This window comes from Schistocerca americana, chromosome X (assembly GCF_021461395.2).
Source record: "Schistocerca americana isolate TAMUIC-IGC-003095 chromosome X, iqSchAmer2.1, whole genome shotgun sequence".
Classification (NCBI taxonomy): domain Eukaryota; kingdom Metazoa; phylum Arthropoda; class Insecta; order Orthoptera; family Acrididae; genus Schistocerca; species Schistocerca americana.
The window spans coordinates 745061790-745080505 of NC_060130.1; the positions used below are offsets into that span (position 1 = coordinate 745061790).

General features: G+C 39.7%; 1 protein-coding gene across 1 annotated transcript in view; it reads left to right on the forward strand.

Moving 5' to 3' along the window:
• The window catches only part of LOC124556512 (phospholipase A-2-activating protein), a 145151-nt gene that overhangs the window by 12589 nt on the left and 113846 nt on the right, over nucleotides 1-18716 (forward strand). The window contains exon 4 of the mRNA XM_047130466.1: nucleotides 18149-18293. Coding sequence (XP_046986422.1) covers nucleotides 18149-18293 — 145 coding nt within the window. The remainder of the gene's footprint in view (nucleotides 1-18148; nucleotides 18294-18716) is intronic.

The window sequence follows — 18716 nt, forward strand, 5'->3', positions numbered from 1 at the left end:
TGGGCGGGATCGGACGCTTCCGTATTTCCGCTTATGCTTCATATCTAATGACCTCGTTGTTGATGGTATGTTAAACACTAATCTCCTCCTCCTCCTCCTACTACTACTACTACTACTACTACTAATCCTTCATGTTTCTCTCTGCTCTAAATCAGTTATTTTTACAGGCCTAGACACACATTTAGCTATCCTTGTTATACCCCCTTCTCACATTGTCCCCTACATTCTTCCACAATGCATGTTTTGGCAATATCCTTTCAGTATGTCCATGTATGTAATAGATGGTTACAAGGACTTCAGCTGTTCAAAATGATATGAAAATTAAAATACATGCATTCATCTCTTTTTCATTTAATTTATAAGCAACCAGTTTCATTATTCCATTACATCATCTTTAAGCCCCTGTGTAAAAAAACCATTTACAATGTAATCAAGTTAATAAACATGCTAGTAAAAGGACAGTATGAAAATTGATAAGTAATATCCAAGGGAATTTAGTATAAATATTTGGCAGCAGCCAAAGCATGTTGTTGTTGTTGTTGTTGTTGTTGTTGTTGTGGTGGTGGTGCTCTTCAGACCTGAGACTGGTTTGATGCAGCTCTCCATGCTACCCTATCCTGTGCAAGCTTCTTCATCTTCCAGTACTTACTGCAACCCACATCCTTCTGACTCTGCTTAGTGTATTCATCTCTTGGTCTCCCTCTATGATTTTTACCCTCCACGCTGCCCTCCAATGCTAAATTTGTGATCCCTTGATGCCTCAGAACGTGTCATACTAACCGGTCCCTTCTTTTTGTCAAGTTGTGCCACATACTCCTCTTCTCCCCAATTCTATTCAATACCTCATCATTAGTTATGTGATCTACCCATCTAATCTTCAGCATTCTTCTGTAGCACCACATTTCGAAAGCTTCTATTCTCTTCTTGTCCAAACTATTTATCGTCCATGTTTCACTTCCATACATGGCTACACTCCATACAAATACTTTCAGAAACGACTTCCTGACACTTAAATCCATACTCGATGTTAACAAATTTCTCTTCTTTAGAAACGCTTTCCTTGCCATTCCCAGTCTACATTTTATATCCTCTCTACTTCAACCATTGTGAGTTATTTTGCTCCCCAAATAGCAAAACTCATTTACTACTTCAAGCCTCTCATTTCCTAATCTAATTCCCTCAGCATCACCCGACTTAATTCGACCGCATTCCATTATCCACGTTTTGCTTTTGTTGATGTTCATCTTATATCCTCCTTTCAAGACATTGTCCATTCCTTTCAACTGCTCTTCCAAGTTGTTTACTGTCTCTGATAGAATTACAATGTCATCGGCGAACCTCAAAGTTTTTATTTCTTCTCCATGGATTTTAATGCCTACTCCGAATGTTTCATTTGTTTCCTTTACTGCTTGCTCAATATACAGATTGAATAACATCGGGGAGAGGCTACAACCCTGTCTCACTCCTTTCCTAACCACTGCTTCCCTTTCATGCCCCTCGACTCTTATAACTGCCATCTGGTTCCTGTACAAATTGTAAATAGCCTTTCACTCCCTGTATTTTACCCCTGCCACCTTTAGAATTTGAAAGAGAGTATTCCAGTCAACATTGTCAAAATCTTTCTCTAAGTCTACAAATGCTAGAAATGTAGATTTGCCTTTCCTTAATCTTTCTTCTAAGATAAGTCTTAAGGTCAGTATTGCCTCGCGTGTTCCAACATTTCTATGGAATCCAAACTGATCTTCCCCGAGGTCGGCTTCTACCAGTTTTTCCATTCGTCTGTAAAGAATTTGCGTTAGTATTTTGCAGCTGTGACTTATTAAACTGATAGTTCGGTAATATTCGCATCTGTCAACACCTGCTTTCTTTGGGATTGGAATTATTATATTCTTCTTGAAGTCTGAGGGTATTTCGCCTGTCTCAAATATCTTGCTCACCAGATGGTAGAGTTTTGTCAGGACTGGCTCTCCCAAGGCCGTCAGTAGTTCTAATGGAATGTTGTCTACTCCCGGGGCCTTGTTTCGACTCAGGTCTTTCAGTGCTCTGTCACTCTTCACGCAGTATCGTATCTCCCATTTTATCTTCATCTACATCCTCTTCCATTTCCATAATATTGTCCTGAAGTACATCACCCTTGTATAGACCCTCTGTATACTCCGTCCACCTTTCTGCTTTCCCTTCTTTGCTTAGAACTGGGTTTCCATCTGAGCTCTTGATATTCATACAAGTGGTTCTCTTATCTCCAAAGGTCTCTTTAATTTTCCTGTAGGCAGTATCTATCTTACCCCTAGTGAGATAAGCCTCTACATCCTTACATTTGTCCTCTAGCCATCCCTGCTTAGCCATTTTGCACTTTCTGTCGATCTCATTTTTGAGACGTCTGTATTCCATTTTGCCTGCTTCATTTACTGCATTTTTATATTTTCTCCTTTCATCAATTAAGTTCAATATTTCTTCTGTTACCCAAGGAGTTCTACTAGCCCTTGTCTTTTTACCTACTTGATCCTCTGCTGCCTTCACTACTTCATCCGTCAGAGCTACCCATTCTTCTTCTACTGTACTTTTTTCCCCCATTCCTGTCAATTGTTCCCTTATGCTGTCCCTGAAACTCTGTACAACCTCTGGTTCTTTCAGCTTATCCAGGTCCCATCTCCTTAAATTCCCACCTTTTTGCAGTTTCTTCAGTTTTAATCTACAGTTCATAACCAATAGATTGTGGTCAGAATCTCCACATCTGCCCCTGGAAATGTCTTACAATTTAAAATCTGGTTCCTAAATCTCTGTCTTACCATTATATAATCTATCTGATACCTTCTAGTATCTCCAGGATTCTTCCATGTATACAACCTTCTTTCATGATTCTTGAACCAAGTGTTAGCTATGATTAAGTTATGCTCTGTGCAAAACTCTACCAGGCAGCTTCCTCTTTCATTTCTTAGCCCCAATCCATATTCACCTACTATGTTTCCTTCTCTCCCTTTTCCTACTCTCGAATTCCAGTCACCCATGACTATTAAATTTTCGTCTCCCTTCACTACCTGAATAATTTATTTTATCTCCTCATACATTTCTTCAATTTCATCACCATCTGCAGAGCTAGGTATATAAACTTGTACTACTGTAGTGGGAGTGGGCTTCGTGTCTATCTTGGCCACAATAATGCGTTCACTATGCTGTTTGTAGTAGCTTAGGCGCACTCCTATTTTTTTTTTTTATCATTATTAAACCTACTCCTGCATTACCCCTATTTGATTTTGTGTTTATAACCCTATATTCACCTGACCAAAAGTCTTGTTCCTCCTGCCACCGAACTTCACTAATTCCCACTATATCTAACTTAACCTATCCATTTCCCTTTTTAAATTTTCTAACCTACCTGCCCGGTTAAGGGATCTGACATTCCACGCTCCGATCCGTAGAACGCCAGTTTTCTTTTCCTGATAACGACGTCCTCTTGAGTAGTCCTCGCCCGGAGATCCGAATGGGGGACTATTTTACCTCTGAAATATTTTATCCAAGAGGACGCCATCATCATTTATCCATACAGTAAAGCTACATGCCCTCGGGAAAAATTACGGCTGTAGTTTCCCCTTGCTTTCAGCCGTTTTCAGTACCAGCACAGCAAGGCCGTTTTGGTTAATGTTGCAAGGCCAGGTCAGTCAATCATCCAGACTGTTGCCCCTGCAACTACTGAAAAGGCTGCTACCCCTCTTCAGGAACCACACGTTTGTCTGGCCTCTCAACAGATACCCCTCCGTTGTCGTTGCACCTACGGTACGGCCATCCATATCGCTGAGGCACGCAAGCCTCCCCACCAACGGCAAGGTCCATGGTTCATGGGGGCATACAGTGTGTTAACATCAATGTTTGTGAATCATTCACAGTAAAAAGAGAATATCTATAAAATTTTATGAATATTAACTGAGAAATATAAAGTCACACAACAGTAAAACTAATCTATGTATTGAAGGTCAGTAATGTAAGCCTCAGATATCTAAGGTGTCTCACACTTAATAAAAAACTAAAATGTAAAACTAATATAACACACTGTAACAAGTTACTGCTTTGCAGAAAACAGTATCAATATGTAATATGAGGGTTAGGCACAACCAAAATAGATCAATAAGTGGATAATCTATGGGTACATGGGTGAATGGTAAAGTGCAGATCCCTGAAGTAACTGTAAAAAAGTGCACATGAATATCTGTGCAGGATGGTAAACATGTGAAAGCATATGTTGAATGAAATCAGAAAGCAAGAAAATGAACAAAATGTGCGTCTATATGAGAAGTAGTCCTTGCAAGCAACAGGTCAGATGATGGTGTCACCTATTGTTAGAGAATCTGGTACAGACAAAATGTGTTATGTTTATTTTACATTTTAGTTTTTTATTTATTAAATATGACATACCTCAGGTATCTGAGGTTGATATGTTTCTGACTTCCCATACAGAGATTAGTTTTTACTGTTGTATGGTGTTCTATTTTTCCAGTTAATATTTGTAAAATTTTATAACTATTATCTAGTTCCTTTTGAATGGTTTGCTAACGTTGATGTAACATCCTGTACAGTTTGGCTGTTGGCAAATATTTACTGTCAATTCCCTTGGATATTATTAATATCTCAATTTTTTACCTTTCTTTTATTAGTATGTATATTATCTTGAGTATGTTGTCATTGTTGTTTTTTATGCAGGGACCTGAAGGTGGTGTAATTGGAACACCAAAACTGGCTGTGTAAATAAATTAAATGCAAAAGAGACAGCCACAGGTGTTTAAATTTTAACTTCAACTGTGAAGTTTGTTCTCTACATACATAAATGAGCTTAACGGATAGGGTGGACAGCAATGCTGTAGTGTACAGGTGTCATTGAGTGACTATTGGGAGCCGCAGGGTGACTTATACAGAATTTGTTTGGAGTGAGAATGACAGCTTGCTGTAAATGTAGAAAAATGTAAGTTAATGCAAGTGAGTAGATAAAACACTCCTGCAATGGTTGAATGCAGTAGTAGTGGGATGCTGCTTGACACAGTCACCTCAATTAAATATCGGGGCATGACATTGTGAAGCAGTATGAAATGGAATGAGCACCTAAGGTCAGTAGTAGGGAAAGTAAATGGCCAGCTTTGGTTTATTGGGAGAAATATGGAAAATTTAGCTTACCTATGAAGGATGCCATGTACAGCACACTAATGTGACAAATTGTTGAGTGTCAGGGACTCCCACCAGGTTGAAATAAAAGAATATATTGAAGCAGTTCACAGGCTTGCTGCTATATTTGTTACCAGTAGGTTCAGTCCACACACAAGTATTACAGACATGCTTCATGAACTCACATAGGAATTCCTGGACAGAAGGCAATGCTCTTTTCATGAAACACAGTTGAGAATTTTCATGAAGCATTGTTATGAATTTTTTTTAAATGACATCATATTTGCCATTGACTGTGAGAATTATTTATTACATAATTGGAGTTTCAGCTTTTGGGTCATTTTCAAGTAGTGCTGCAAAAGTTAAAAGAATATAAAAATGAAGCACAGAGTGTAAGAGGGTCATTGCAAAAGTAATAGCAACAAATTTTTGTCTCAAAAGTGGTATGAAATTAAATTCTGAACTATGCAAATGGTAGGTTCGTTCATATGTAAACATTACATTTAGGGAGGTGAATAAACATACACACTGTTATAAAGATAATGCATGAGAAAAAGACGAAACAAATTTTGTTGTTTCAGACGTTTGTGCTGTCATTTGCAACACTACACCATAGTACATGGCAGGAACACAGACCTGTGACATCTTTGAGTCCCTCGAGTCCGCAGCTCGTGGTCTAGTGGCTCATGTTGCTACCTCTGGAACACGGGGTCCCAAGTTCGATTCTCTGCCGGGATTGGGATTTTGTCTGCCCGGGGACAGGGTGTTTGTGTTGTCCTTATCATTTCATCATCATCCGTCATTTGTGACATTGGCTAGATTGGACTGTGTAGAAATTGGGACTATGTGCGGTCATTAGCACCCACACAGTTGAGTGCCCCACAAACCAAACATCATCATTTGAGTCCCTTGAAATAATCTCCCAACGAATCCATCACACACTGCCAACACTGGAAGGTGCCGAATATCCATGGCTTCACCATGAGCGAGTCATCAAATCTCGCGCGTCACTGCTGTGGCAGTGTCTTTACGTGTTTGATATCATGTTCCACACAGTGGCTCTTTCAGTTCTGCTATGAGGCTGTAATCACAAGGTGAAAAGTCTGGTGAATGTGGTGGATGGTCCAGTACTTCCGTCACCATCGCATGAGCAGATTCTGCACACATGCTGCCGTATGGGCTCTCGCGTTGTCCTGAAGAATTAATACATTGTTTAGATGTTCAGGACATTCCTCCCGAATAGCTCACCATAGATGTCGTTGTAGGAAAGAGTGACAGTAGTACGGGGGATTAGCACCTGAATGGCTGCTCAACTTACATTGTGGTCTCTCTTCACACTTCGTTTTCCTGGAAAGGACTGCCATCTAGTGTCACTTTACTCTGGATTCTTGGTGAGGCTCCTGATACCACGGATTGCGTGTAGTCTGTAATGTACTATTGTGTATTGCAGTTGACAGTAAAACACATTTAGAGTGACAACCGTTTTTCGTCTTTTTTCTTGTTCTTTATCTTTGTGGCTGTGTGTGCATTCATCCATCTCTGTACATGTACTGTTTACTTATGAACTAACATTCCATTTGAATTGTTCATAATTTTTTAATTTGTTACCATTTTTGAGACAAAAAATAGTTGCCATGACTTTTGCAATGATCCTCTATGTACAGGACTGCATAAACATGTCACATAGGCAGTAGTACAGTACAACAATGGTGAAAATAATATATTACTTAAGTTTTGCTTCAGCATGTGTCGGACTTTAAAATCCTCTGACATATATATAAATGTCATAGTCAAAACTAAGCCATTTCGCTGTAGAAATACATTAACATTAAATGAGTGTGAAGCTCTGTACTTCTTGAAGTGATGTAAATTATGTGAACTGAATACCAATGTTAACATTCTTCACATTAATTAAGTCAACACTGTAACACACTGTGTGCATGAGAAATAAGGCTGTTGGTGTAAAAATATATTCACAAGTCAGACTGCCTGTGCACTTACCAGTGATAGCACATTCCTGTGATAACAACTGTAAGCTTCATATCATAACATCTTTTCACATCTTTTCACATCTGTTCATAACATACAGCTTCTTGTGTGACGATGTAGTCATAAGGTACTGGGGGACAGGATAGGAAAATGTACGTTGAACAGACTAGCATAAAAATGCATCTGTTATCTGTTCAAAAGTTCTCACACTGACTTAAGTACTCATACAGAACATGGCAACAGTCATCTTTTGTTTGCATATATGTTGCAACTGATGAAGAAACATAGAAAACCCAAAATGCTCCAAAATGATGCAGGCAGCACTACAGCACAACAGTGTTGAGCAATACATTACAAGACACTACCTTGTAAATGCAGGATACATGTTTTTATCAAGTCCTAATATGGTGAACGGAGAAGAGAAGTTTGTGGCACAACTTGACTAGAAGAAGGGATCGGTTGGTAGGACATGTTCTGAGGCATCAAGGGATCACCAATTTAGTATTGGAGGGCAGCGTGGAGGGTAAAAATCGTAGAGGGAGACCAAGAGATGAATAAACCAAGCAGATTCAGAAGGATGTAGGTTGCAGTAGGTACTGGGAGATGAAGCAGCTTGCCCAGGATAGTGTTTCATGGAGAGCTGCATCAAACCAGTCAGGACTGAAGACCACAACAACAATATGGTGAACATAGTTGCGTAAAAATGCTATTGAGAAAAGAGTAAAAAGTAATTACACAGTGTTATGATGCATTTCTAAAATAGATTAATAAGACAAGAAACACACTAAAAATAGAATGAAATGTAGAGGATAAAATTAATTTTCAACTATAAAATGTGTGAGAGTGCACTTGATTTTCCCTCGTTATCATGTATAAAAACAGAAATACAGTAGAAAACATCGGGAGCACTTACAAAACTTGTTACGTAGCATTTATGAAGAGTTGGCAAAATACATCACATACAACAAGGAAGGGAGGCAACCAAACCATGAAACCTTAAAAACTGAGAAAAAGCCTCAAATTTGATGAAATTGAGAAAAGACCTTGAATTTCCGTCGGGAGCCTGGTTTTGTAATAATATTCACCACTTCACTTTTGTATACAGAAATATTGTTTAAATCAATTTAGGGGTGTATTGCAAAGCATTCAAATGATAGGCTATGTAGCTCAACATTATCTGAGTGTTTCTGTCTGTATATCAACGTCTTTGACCATATGACTTGATGTAATTTCTTTCCTGAATTGGCTCTCTGTTGAAGACACATGATGTTATTGCAGCATGACTGTTGAAATCACAGTTTAAGTGAAATAAGTGATTTATTAATGCTCTCAGGGGCTCAGCATTCATTTGCTGGCAACGGGCTTGGCGACCCTGGGGTTCCTGAGCTCTGAACTGGTATGCGTTGCCAGCGCTCTGTCACGATAACCTCTGGGAATGCTTCAGCAACCACGTGTGGCGTGGCAGTGAAACATGGCATGTCACAGGGAATGGGGATCTTGGCTTGACCACCTGAATCTTGAGGATGGTACAAATCTCTGTAATAACAAACAAACAACCCTCAGTCTCAATGTGTGTGGTGTGCTGATGAGATGCATGGCGGTTGAGGTGGAACAGTGATTGCCGGCAACCTCTGGGGAACCTGCCACACCTCAGTTGTATAAGGCTTTCCCTCTCTGTCTGGGTGGATTTTCTTCCCTAACTGCTTATGGGAACACCATTACGCCTAAATCTCATGTTTCTACTCCCAGTGGTTTGGGTGGGGCACTGGGCAGTACTAACGTCTCAATTCTTAAGAGACCTCATGTGGCCAGTCCACCTGGTCATCTGTCAACAACAGTAAGCATAGTAACATACCACATCCTGTGGTGGATAACATTTTTGTTGTAATGAAGCTTGTGGACAGTTCTTTTGAAAAATTGTTGCCATTCTATATCTGTAAAGGTCTTGACAGACTTGCAGGACAACTCAGATCTATTGTTGGGAAAGTACCAGAGCTCCAAGCACTAATAGAAAGCACTGACGCTCAAATCGTTATAGGCACTGAAAACTGGCTAAGTCCGGAGATAAGCTCATCCAAATTTTTGCGAAGAATCTAATGGTCTTCCGAAAGCATAGGCTAAACATGGTTGGCGGTGGCGTGTTTGTTGCTGTTAGTAGTTGTTCAACTTGTCGCGAAATTGAAGTAGGTACTTGCTGTGGGTTAGTATGGGCAGAGGTTATTGTTGGCAACCAGAGTAAAATAATAATAGGATCCTTTTACCGACCTCCCAATTCAGATGATACAGTTGCTGAAAGGTTCAAAGAAAACTTGAGTTTGATTTCAAGCATGTACCAAACTCGTGCAATAATAGTTGGTGGAGACTTTATTTTACCCTCGATATGTTGACATGTTTAATTCTGGAGGTATGCATAAAATATTATGCGAAATTGTGCTAAACGCATTCTCTGAAAATTATTTCGAGCAGTTAGTACATAAGCCCATGCAAATAGTAAACAGTTGTGAAAACACTCTAGACCTCTTAGCAACAAATAATCCTGCGTTAATAATGAGCATCAAAACCGATACGGGGATTAGTGAACACAGGGTTGTTGTATCGAGATTGAATATTGTAATCCCCAAATCCTTCAAAAATAAGCGAAAAATATACCTATTCCAAAAAGCAGATAAAAATTCACTTGACGCCTTCCTGCGAGACAATCTCCACTCATTACAAATTAAAAATGTAAGTGTAGACCAGATGTGGCTTGAATTCAAAGAAATAGTATCGGCAGCAATTGAGAGATTTATACCAAATAAATTAACAAACGATGGAGCTGACCCTCCTTGGTACACAAAATGGATTAGAAAACTTTTGCAGGAACAATGAAACAAACATGCCAAATTTAAACAGACTCAAAATCCCCAAGATTGGTGATCTCTTACAGAAGCTCGAAATTTAGTGCGGACTTAAATGCAAGATGCTTATAACGCTTTCCTCAACGAAACTTTGTCTCGAAACCTGGCAGAAAATCCAAAGAGATTCTGGTCGTATGTGAAGTATGTTAGCGGCAAGAAACAATCAATGCCTTCTCTGTGCGACAGCAGTGGAGATACTATTGAAGACAGTGCTACCAAAGTAGAGTTACTAAACAAGTAGAGTTACTAAACACAGCCTCCCGAAATGCCTTCACAAAAGAACTGGAATTGAGAACAGCTGTCAACATCAGTAACGTAGAAGTAAATACCCTTAGAGTAGTGAAGCTACTTAAATCAATAAAAGCAAGTCTTCTGTTCCCGTCTGTATACCAATTAGGTTCTTTTCGGAGTATGATGATGCATTACCTCCATACTTAACAGTCATATACAATCGTTTGCTCGGCGAAAGATCTGTACCAAAAAACTGGAAAGTTGCACAGGTAACACGAATATTCAAGAAAGGTAGTAAGAGTAATCCATTAAATTACAGGCTCATATCGTTAACATCGATATGCAGCAGGAGTTTGGAACATATATTGTGTTCGAACATTATGAATTACCTCGAAGGAAACTATTGACACACAGTCAACATGGGTTTAGAAAACATTGTTCCTCTGAAACACAACTAGCTCTTTATTCACATGAAGTGTCGAGTGCTATTGACAAGGGATTTCAGATGGATTCCATATTTCTGGATTTCCGGAAGGCTTTTGACACTGTACCACAAAAGTGGCTCGTAGTGGAATTGTGTGCTTATGGAATATTGTCTCAGTTACGTGACTGGATTTGTGATTTCCTGTCAGAGAGGTCACAGTTCGTAGTCATAAAGTGATTTCTGGTGTTGCCCAAGGTAGTGTTATAGGTCCTTTGCTGTTCCTTATCTATATAAACGGTTTGGGAGACAATCTGAGCAGCTGTCTTAAGTTGTTTACAGATGACGCTGTCATTTATCAACTAATAAAGTCATCAGAAGATCAAAACGAATTGCAAAATGATTTAGAAGAGATATCTGAATGGTGCGAAAATTGGCAGTTGACCCTAAATAATGAAAAGTGTGAGATCATCCACATGAGTGCTAAAAGGAACTCGTTAAACTTTGGTTACGCGATAAATCAGTATAATCTAAAAGCCATAAATTCAACTAAATACCTAGGTACTAAAATTACGAACAACTGAAAGTGGAAGGAACACACAGAAAATGTTGTGGGGAAGGCTAACCATAGACTGCATTTTATTGGCAGGACACTTAGAAAAGGAGACTGCCTACATTACACTTGTCCATCCTCTTTTAGAATACTGCTGCTCGGTGTGGGATCCTTACCAGATAGGGCTGATGGAGTACGTTGAAAAAGTTCAAAGAAAGGCAGCACGTTTTGTATTATCGCGAAATATGGGAGAGAGTGTCACTGAAATGATACAGGATTTGGGCTGGACATCATTAAAAGAAAGGCATTTTTCGTTGCAATGGAATCTTCTCATGAAATTCCAATCACCAACTTTCTCCTCCGAATGCAAAAATATTTTGTTGACACCGACCTAAATAGGGAGAAACAATCACCATGATAAAATAAGGGAAATCGCAGCTTGCACGGAAAGATATAGGTGTTCATTCTTTCCGTGCGGTATAAGAGATTGCAATAATAGAGAATTGTGAAGGTGGTTCGGTGAACGCTCTGCCAGGCACTTAAATGTGATTTGCAGAGTATCAATGTAGATATATGAAGAGACTGTGGAATGTTACTCTTCTGCTGGAGGCTATGAGGGCTCTCCAAGTACAGAAGCTGTTGAACGCCAAGCTAGTTATAGAATATCCCATCATCAGGGAGCTGCACACTGAGTTGAATAGTGTTAAAGGTATTGTCACATGCTGGGACATTACGGGTATGTATTCAAAAGAACTGCAACAGGAATGGGAAAGTGCATGGGTGACTGAAGTCCAAAACTTTATGAAAAAGGTTGATGGGAACTCCAAAAGTCAGCATCATTTATTCTAACATTCAGTCTGCCGAAGTTGTCAGAGTATTTGCAGCAGGATTTCTCCGGCTTAAGGTAAGACTGTACGTCCCAAATGTAATGTGCTGTTTCAAGTGCCAACACTGCGGTCACACCACTATGGGTTGCGACGGTTGGGCTACGTGTGGATTATGTGGCAGTGAGGTGCACATACAGGGATTTCAAAGCACTGTGCCATCCAGGTGTGTTAATTTCTCTCAGGCCCATCCTGTTTGGAGGACTGTCCTGTCTTTGCTGAAGAAAATAAGATGCAGGGAATTAGTCACACAGTGTGTCTTGTACTCTGATGCAAAGAAGGAATTTAAGGTCACACAACCACCAAGTTTCATCAAGTCTTTCGCCGTGGCATTGAAGAATCCTGGCTAGAAGGTCAGTGTTAGCACCATGACTATGACTGCTGAGCATCGTAAAATCTACCTGCACCTCTGGTCCCCCAGCCCAGTCACCCTATAGTTGAAGCATTGAAAGTTGCCGAACATAATTTCAGTGTAGATGGTAAACCCTTATGACAGACATCTGAAGAGATCCAGAAGAGTGTTTCTGTTCCACCAGCCTTGTCATCGTCCCCCAAAATCCAAGCTGGGGACGAATGCCAAATGGCCAGTGGTCTGCTCCAAAGCCGTTGGTCCATGTGATCTTGTTGCTGTCTGATGGATCTGATGATTATCATACTATCGCTGGTATGGATGTCGAGATTTGCTTGAGGGACCAGTGAGTCCCTCAGGTGACTCCACCCCCTCCCTCCATTCCCGTCTCATCACCACGGTGGAACAAGAAGGGCAAAGACAGAGTTAAACCTCACCATTAAAATGGCTTCCATATTGCTGTGGAACATTAATGGGTTCGGGACACATTTGGGGGAACTGAAAGTGCTGGTACAGGAACGCTTGGGTTTGCAGGAAGCACATTTTAAAGCATCTGATAACCCTCTCATAAGGGGCTATGCTCTCCATCACAAGGATGACCTGACTGGCGAAAGTGCCAAGGGAGGGGTCACTTTGTCAATAACATGCACCACTCCTGTGCTCTCCCCCTAGCTACTGACCTGCAAGTGGTTGCAGCTGCAGTTCATGTATGTTGGAGGATTACTATTTGCTTGCTATATTTACCTACACATGATGCGATTGACTCTGAGGCCCTAACAGATCCTACAGAACAACTCTTCCAACCATTTCTCCTATGGGGAGACTTCAATGCCCATCATAGGTTGTGGGGTTCAGTACATGAATGCTTACGCGGAGAAGTAATATCAACATATAAGTACAGATTGAATATAATCTATAACTCTTTAACAGCCAGTTGGAGATAAATTTATGTATAGCCCTTGTACTATTGGAGGTGGCCATACATAGGAGTCAGTTGTGTTTTTTTAATCTCATAAATGCATACACCACTACTTGGAGATTTAACATCCTTCTCCAAACTGTTTCAAAGCCTGGGAGATTTTTGACAATTAATGGGTGTAGGTTTTCACTGCAAAAAATATTTGTGCTTTAACTGTTCACATAATGTTTTTAACAATTCAAAGATCCAAATTGGGGCAGTGGGGTACACTATTTAAAATTATAATGATTTTGTATCATTACTAGACATAATCTTTGTCAAGAAGTTACTCTGGTTACCGTTGATGAAAGATCTAACAACAAAGCACATAAAATAACTGCAAATTGTGAAATAACCCAGCAAATTAGTAAGGGATTTGTGATTTGCCTTTCTATAAATGGTGAGAGAGATCCTGCAGGGACTATGGCACTATTTATGTAGGGATCAAAATTGTAAATACTGTCAACCAGGTTGTCAACAGGTACTCGTCAGACTGTACAGATGATAGTGAATCACTGCTCCACACATTGTGATGCCTCCTAGCTAGACAGACCCTGAAAGTATTAGTACTGCCATCGTCATTGTGGTTTCATCTGGTCAACTAACCAAACTTTGAGTGATTGTTTAGAAAGTCACCATATGCGACAAAATTTTCTGGAATCTTTTCTAAGGAATATCTTATGGTCTTGGTCTGTGGCTTCAAGATGGTGAGCCAGGGAGGATAAGGTGAGGGAGGGGTGGGGTGGACTGGTGCCCTGGCTACATTAAACACACGATGTAAGTTTGAGGTTGAATAACTACAAGAAATATTGAGCTCCAGAATACATTTTTTAAGTGATTTTCTACAGTTTTATGGGAATTTCATGATTTTATCACCATATCTACTGCTGAATCTAAGAAAGGGGGTACCCTGGGTTGCTACATAGTTCAGATGTTATCTTCATGAACAGCTAACAAATTAAGGCACATAATTGTGTGTTGTTCATTGGGCACTGGAGAGGATGAGAAGCCGTTGCAGCAGAAAATTTCTCATCTGCTGTGTTTCTGTGTTCTAAAAGCAGTAGGTCCAAATAGTGTATTGAGCAGAATAAATGTTACTCATAGTCCACGACACATGCAGCGGATACAGATTTAAAGCAAAAGAATGTAATCTGCTGGTTACAAGGACATGTTCACATAAAGTGATGCAACAAAGAAGCAAGAGTGTTTGACATAGAACAACAATGATTTGGTGTCCCATTTCATAGCATTCTGCCATCTAGCTAGCAAGTAAAAGAATTATGGGCCATTGGGAAGGCAAATGGTTAGAAGCGACAAACAAGAAGCTGACAATCAAGAACCTAGACATGAAGAATTTCCTGCCAACCACACACTACTATCCTCTCTGATGAAATGGTCTGCTAATTTGTGAAAATTGTAGAGTATCACCTTGAGTAAACATTTTAACAATATGGGTTTTATTTACTGATTCAGTAGCAACCCTCAACTTATCTAGACTCTGCTCTATATTTTAGACAGCAATGGGACAAGTGCAGCGTGTAATTTAAAATTTTGTAATGTATTGAGCCTGCTTCCTAAATATTTAGTAAGGAGACTGTAACATGTCCTCAGAGTGGTTGCCTCTTTCATTGTTCATTATTATTGGTGAGCCCGCCCCCCCCCCCCCCCCCCCCCCCCAACACACACACACACACACACACACACACACACACACACACACACCATGGTAAAGTTAAATTTTATGCAGGCTGCTGTTAGGTTCGTTAATAAAAAGACTGACCAACCACTTGTTTCGCTAACAGTTAGATATGACTATTGTAAGTGTTGTAGTTTTTAGCATGTTGTCTGGACCAGTCCCCAAACCCTGGGCGTTATGTCAGTGATCAGTCGCATATGTCAATTTTATGGTTTTACAAGAGCTTTACTCTTTTGTGAACATTGATCAAGGTATTGCAGTGCTAAAACACCATATACCCTATTGGAAGGATTGTGATTCATATCCCTCTCTGGCTGTCAACTTTTGGTTTTGCATGGTTTCCCTTAATCATTTAGACAAATGCTGGGATGGTTGCTTTGAAAAGGACACATAGTTGCCTCTATCATCCTTTCCCCTATTTGAGCTTGTCCTACATGTTTAATCTACATCTACATACATACTCCGCAATCCACCATACGGTGCATGGCGGAGGGTACCTTGTACCACAACTAGCATCTTCTCTCCCTGTTCCAATCCCAAACAGAACGAGGGAAAAATGACTGCCTATATGCCTCTGTACGAGCCCTAATTTCTCTTATCTTTGTGGTCTTTCCGTGAAATATAAGTTGGCGGCAGTACAATTGTACTGCAGTCAGCCTCAAATGCTGGTTCTCTAAATTTCCTCAGTAGCGATTCACGAAAAGAATGCCTCCTTTCCTCCAGATACTCCCATCTGAGTTCCTGAAGCATTTCCGCAACACTCGCGTGATCATCAAACCTACCAGTAACAATTCTAGCAGCCCGCCTCTGAATTGCTTCTATGTCCTCCCTCAATCCGACCTGATAGGGATCCCAAACGCTCGAGCAGTACTCAAGAATAGGTCGTATTAGTGTTTTATAAGCGGTCTCCTTTACAGATGAACCACATCTTCCCAAAATTCTACCAATGAACCGAAGACGACTATCTGCCTTCCCCACAACTGCCATTACATGCTTGTCCCACTTCATATCGCTCTACAATGTTAAACCCAAATATTTAATCGACGTGACTGTGTCAAGCGCTACACTACTAATGGAGTATTCAAACATTACAGGATTCTTTTTCCTATTCATCTGCATTAATTTACATTTATCTATATTTAGAGTTAGCTGCCATTCTTTACACCAATCACAAATCCTGTCCAATGGTCATGTGGTTGATGGGACATTAGTGTTTAATGTTCCATTGTTTTTTTCCTCCTTTCAGGGGAAATGGAAGGACTGTTATAAATTTTTATTACCACTCATAAAATCCCCCTCTCCCACTGTTACCTTCCAACAATGAAATGATGTTTTGTGGAATGAACTCAGTCTCTAGCAGGTGTAGGACAAGTGTAATTTGTGTTGGTGTGGGTTGGGAGAATGGGTTTGCTGTGCAGGTTTGTCCTGTATGAGCTACCCTTCTCACCCTCTTCTGTCTTAACATTGTTCTCAGTACCTTATGATTTGTTAAAATTGCATGTGGTAATCATACTATTGTGACAGCATGAGTCACAACTTCCACTTAAGTATAATAAATAGTTACATATGTGGTCAAATAGATATTTTAAGTGTAGCGAATACACACTCTGTAGCTGTCGCGTGTAATGTCATGCAGCGATGCAAGGAAGGGGCTTCGAGAGCAAGATGCGGAGACTCTGTCATTGATGGCCATGGGGGCAACTTGCTAATCTCACACTACTGGTATACAAACTTGTTGCTCTCATGTCTGCCAACAACAGTGTCTCCACTTCTTGCTCTGAGTCCCTTCCTCACACTTTTGCTTGACATCACATCAAACAGCTACAGAGGGAGTATTGATTACATCATTAAAATTTAAAATAAGTCTTTGATCACACATGTAATTATTTATTATATTTAAGTGATAAGTGTGACTCATAATAAATGTGTTCTGTACAAATCAGTTTTATTCAACCTGTCATGATAAGTATACATATGTATAAAAGGTATTACTTAAAAAAACTGTCAGAGAACTTCATAATACTTTCAAAGCGAGTTAATTATATTCTCGTTGGGTGTGTAGTCTGATCATGATAATCTTGACTCAATATTTGTTTGTCCAGGTGAGAATGCTGTTTGCTGAATGCCATTAGAACTGATTCCCGATACAAATGGTAGCCGTTTTGAACATCACCCTGTTTTTATCTAAAATAAAAAAAAATGGTCTTTCACTTGTCAGGCAGAGGCAGTATTGTGTAGTGATTCATCGTTTCTGCCCGTTTTCACCACTGGGATGCTGCACCCCCTCTTGATGTTATGGGGCTGCAGTGATAGTTTCTCTCACAGGTGCTCTGTTTCTCAGAGGTGTCTGAAAAGGCATGGCAGGAATCAATTGTGATGAGATTTATCATCTGAAGCCAGTGGCCAAATAGACTGCTGAATATTGTGTCAAGATGACTGTGTGGTGTGGCTGCAGACTGGACAAGGATATAATCAGTATATGAATTGTTCCTTATTTTTATCCTTCGCTTGTCATTGTGGACTAGTCAATGTTGAAAGACATTTCTTTTTTCCCATGTTGTCATCCTGAGACAGCAGTAGAACAGGCACTGTTGTGGCTTGATTAGAAGTGGACTCCTATCACATCTCTGATCTGAGAGGGAAACCATAGTTGTCCTTGTAATCATTGATGGTAATGGACATTGTGTGTGAGGAAATGTTTGTTCTGTTCACAAAATTTATGCACTGATATTGAGCAAGGGTGTGATGACCATATACAGTGATATCTGTCAACAAAGTATTTGAAATATGTAGTTGTCCATTTTATGCTTTTATATATTTATAATTTAACTAGACTTTAATGAAACTGGTAGGTACTGGAGATTTTTCATGGGCCTGTGAGAATTATCCATCTTATTTGTACAACATTTACCCATAATATTACTTATATCTAGGGACATTTGAAAATTATCGTATTTCAGTAACAAAATTCCTAGATGTCATACATAACTTTGTTATATAAAAGTATTTTTTTTTTCAGGTCATATGGATTGTGTTAGAGGTTTAGCTGTACACTCAGAAGCAAAGGTTCTTTCATGTTCCAATGATTCATGTGTAAAAATTTGGGATTTAGAGGAGATGTCATGCCTAGGTACATGGTATGGCCATGAGAATTATGTTTACAGGTAAGTTTATTGTACAGCAGATGCAGTAGTTATACTAGCAATGGCAGTGTCAAGCTATGGTTATTGGTGCTGTTGTGTCAGTGCCATCTGACATTTTGGCTCATGGGATGTGATTGCTAACCAGAAAATATATATATATATCTGTGTGTGTGTGTGTGTGTGTTCATACTTCATGTGGCTGTTCTTCAGTGTTCCTCCTGTACCAGCTCATATTAGTTTATTTAATACATTAAACTCTACGGCATCTGTGTTGCCATTTACAGTACGTTGTGTTCCAGTGACAGTTAATTGAATATTTCGTTTCAAAACATTATTACTTTGTCTCGCTTGAGACTTTTGTATATGGAATATCTGTAACAATTCCAACAGGATCAGAACTATGGAATCAGCAAAGATAACCCGTTCCCCTCAAACTGTGGACCC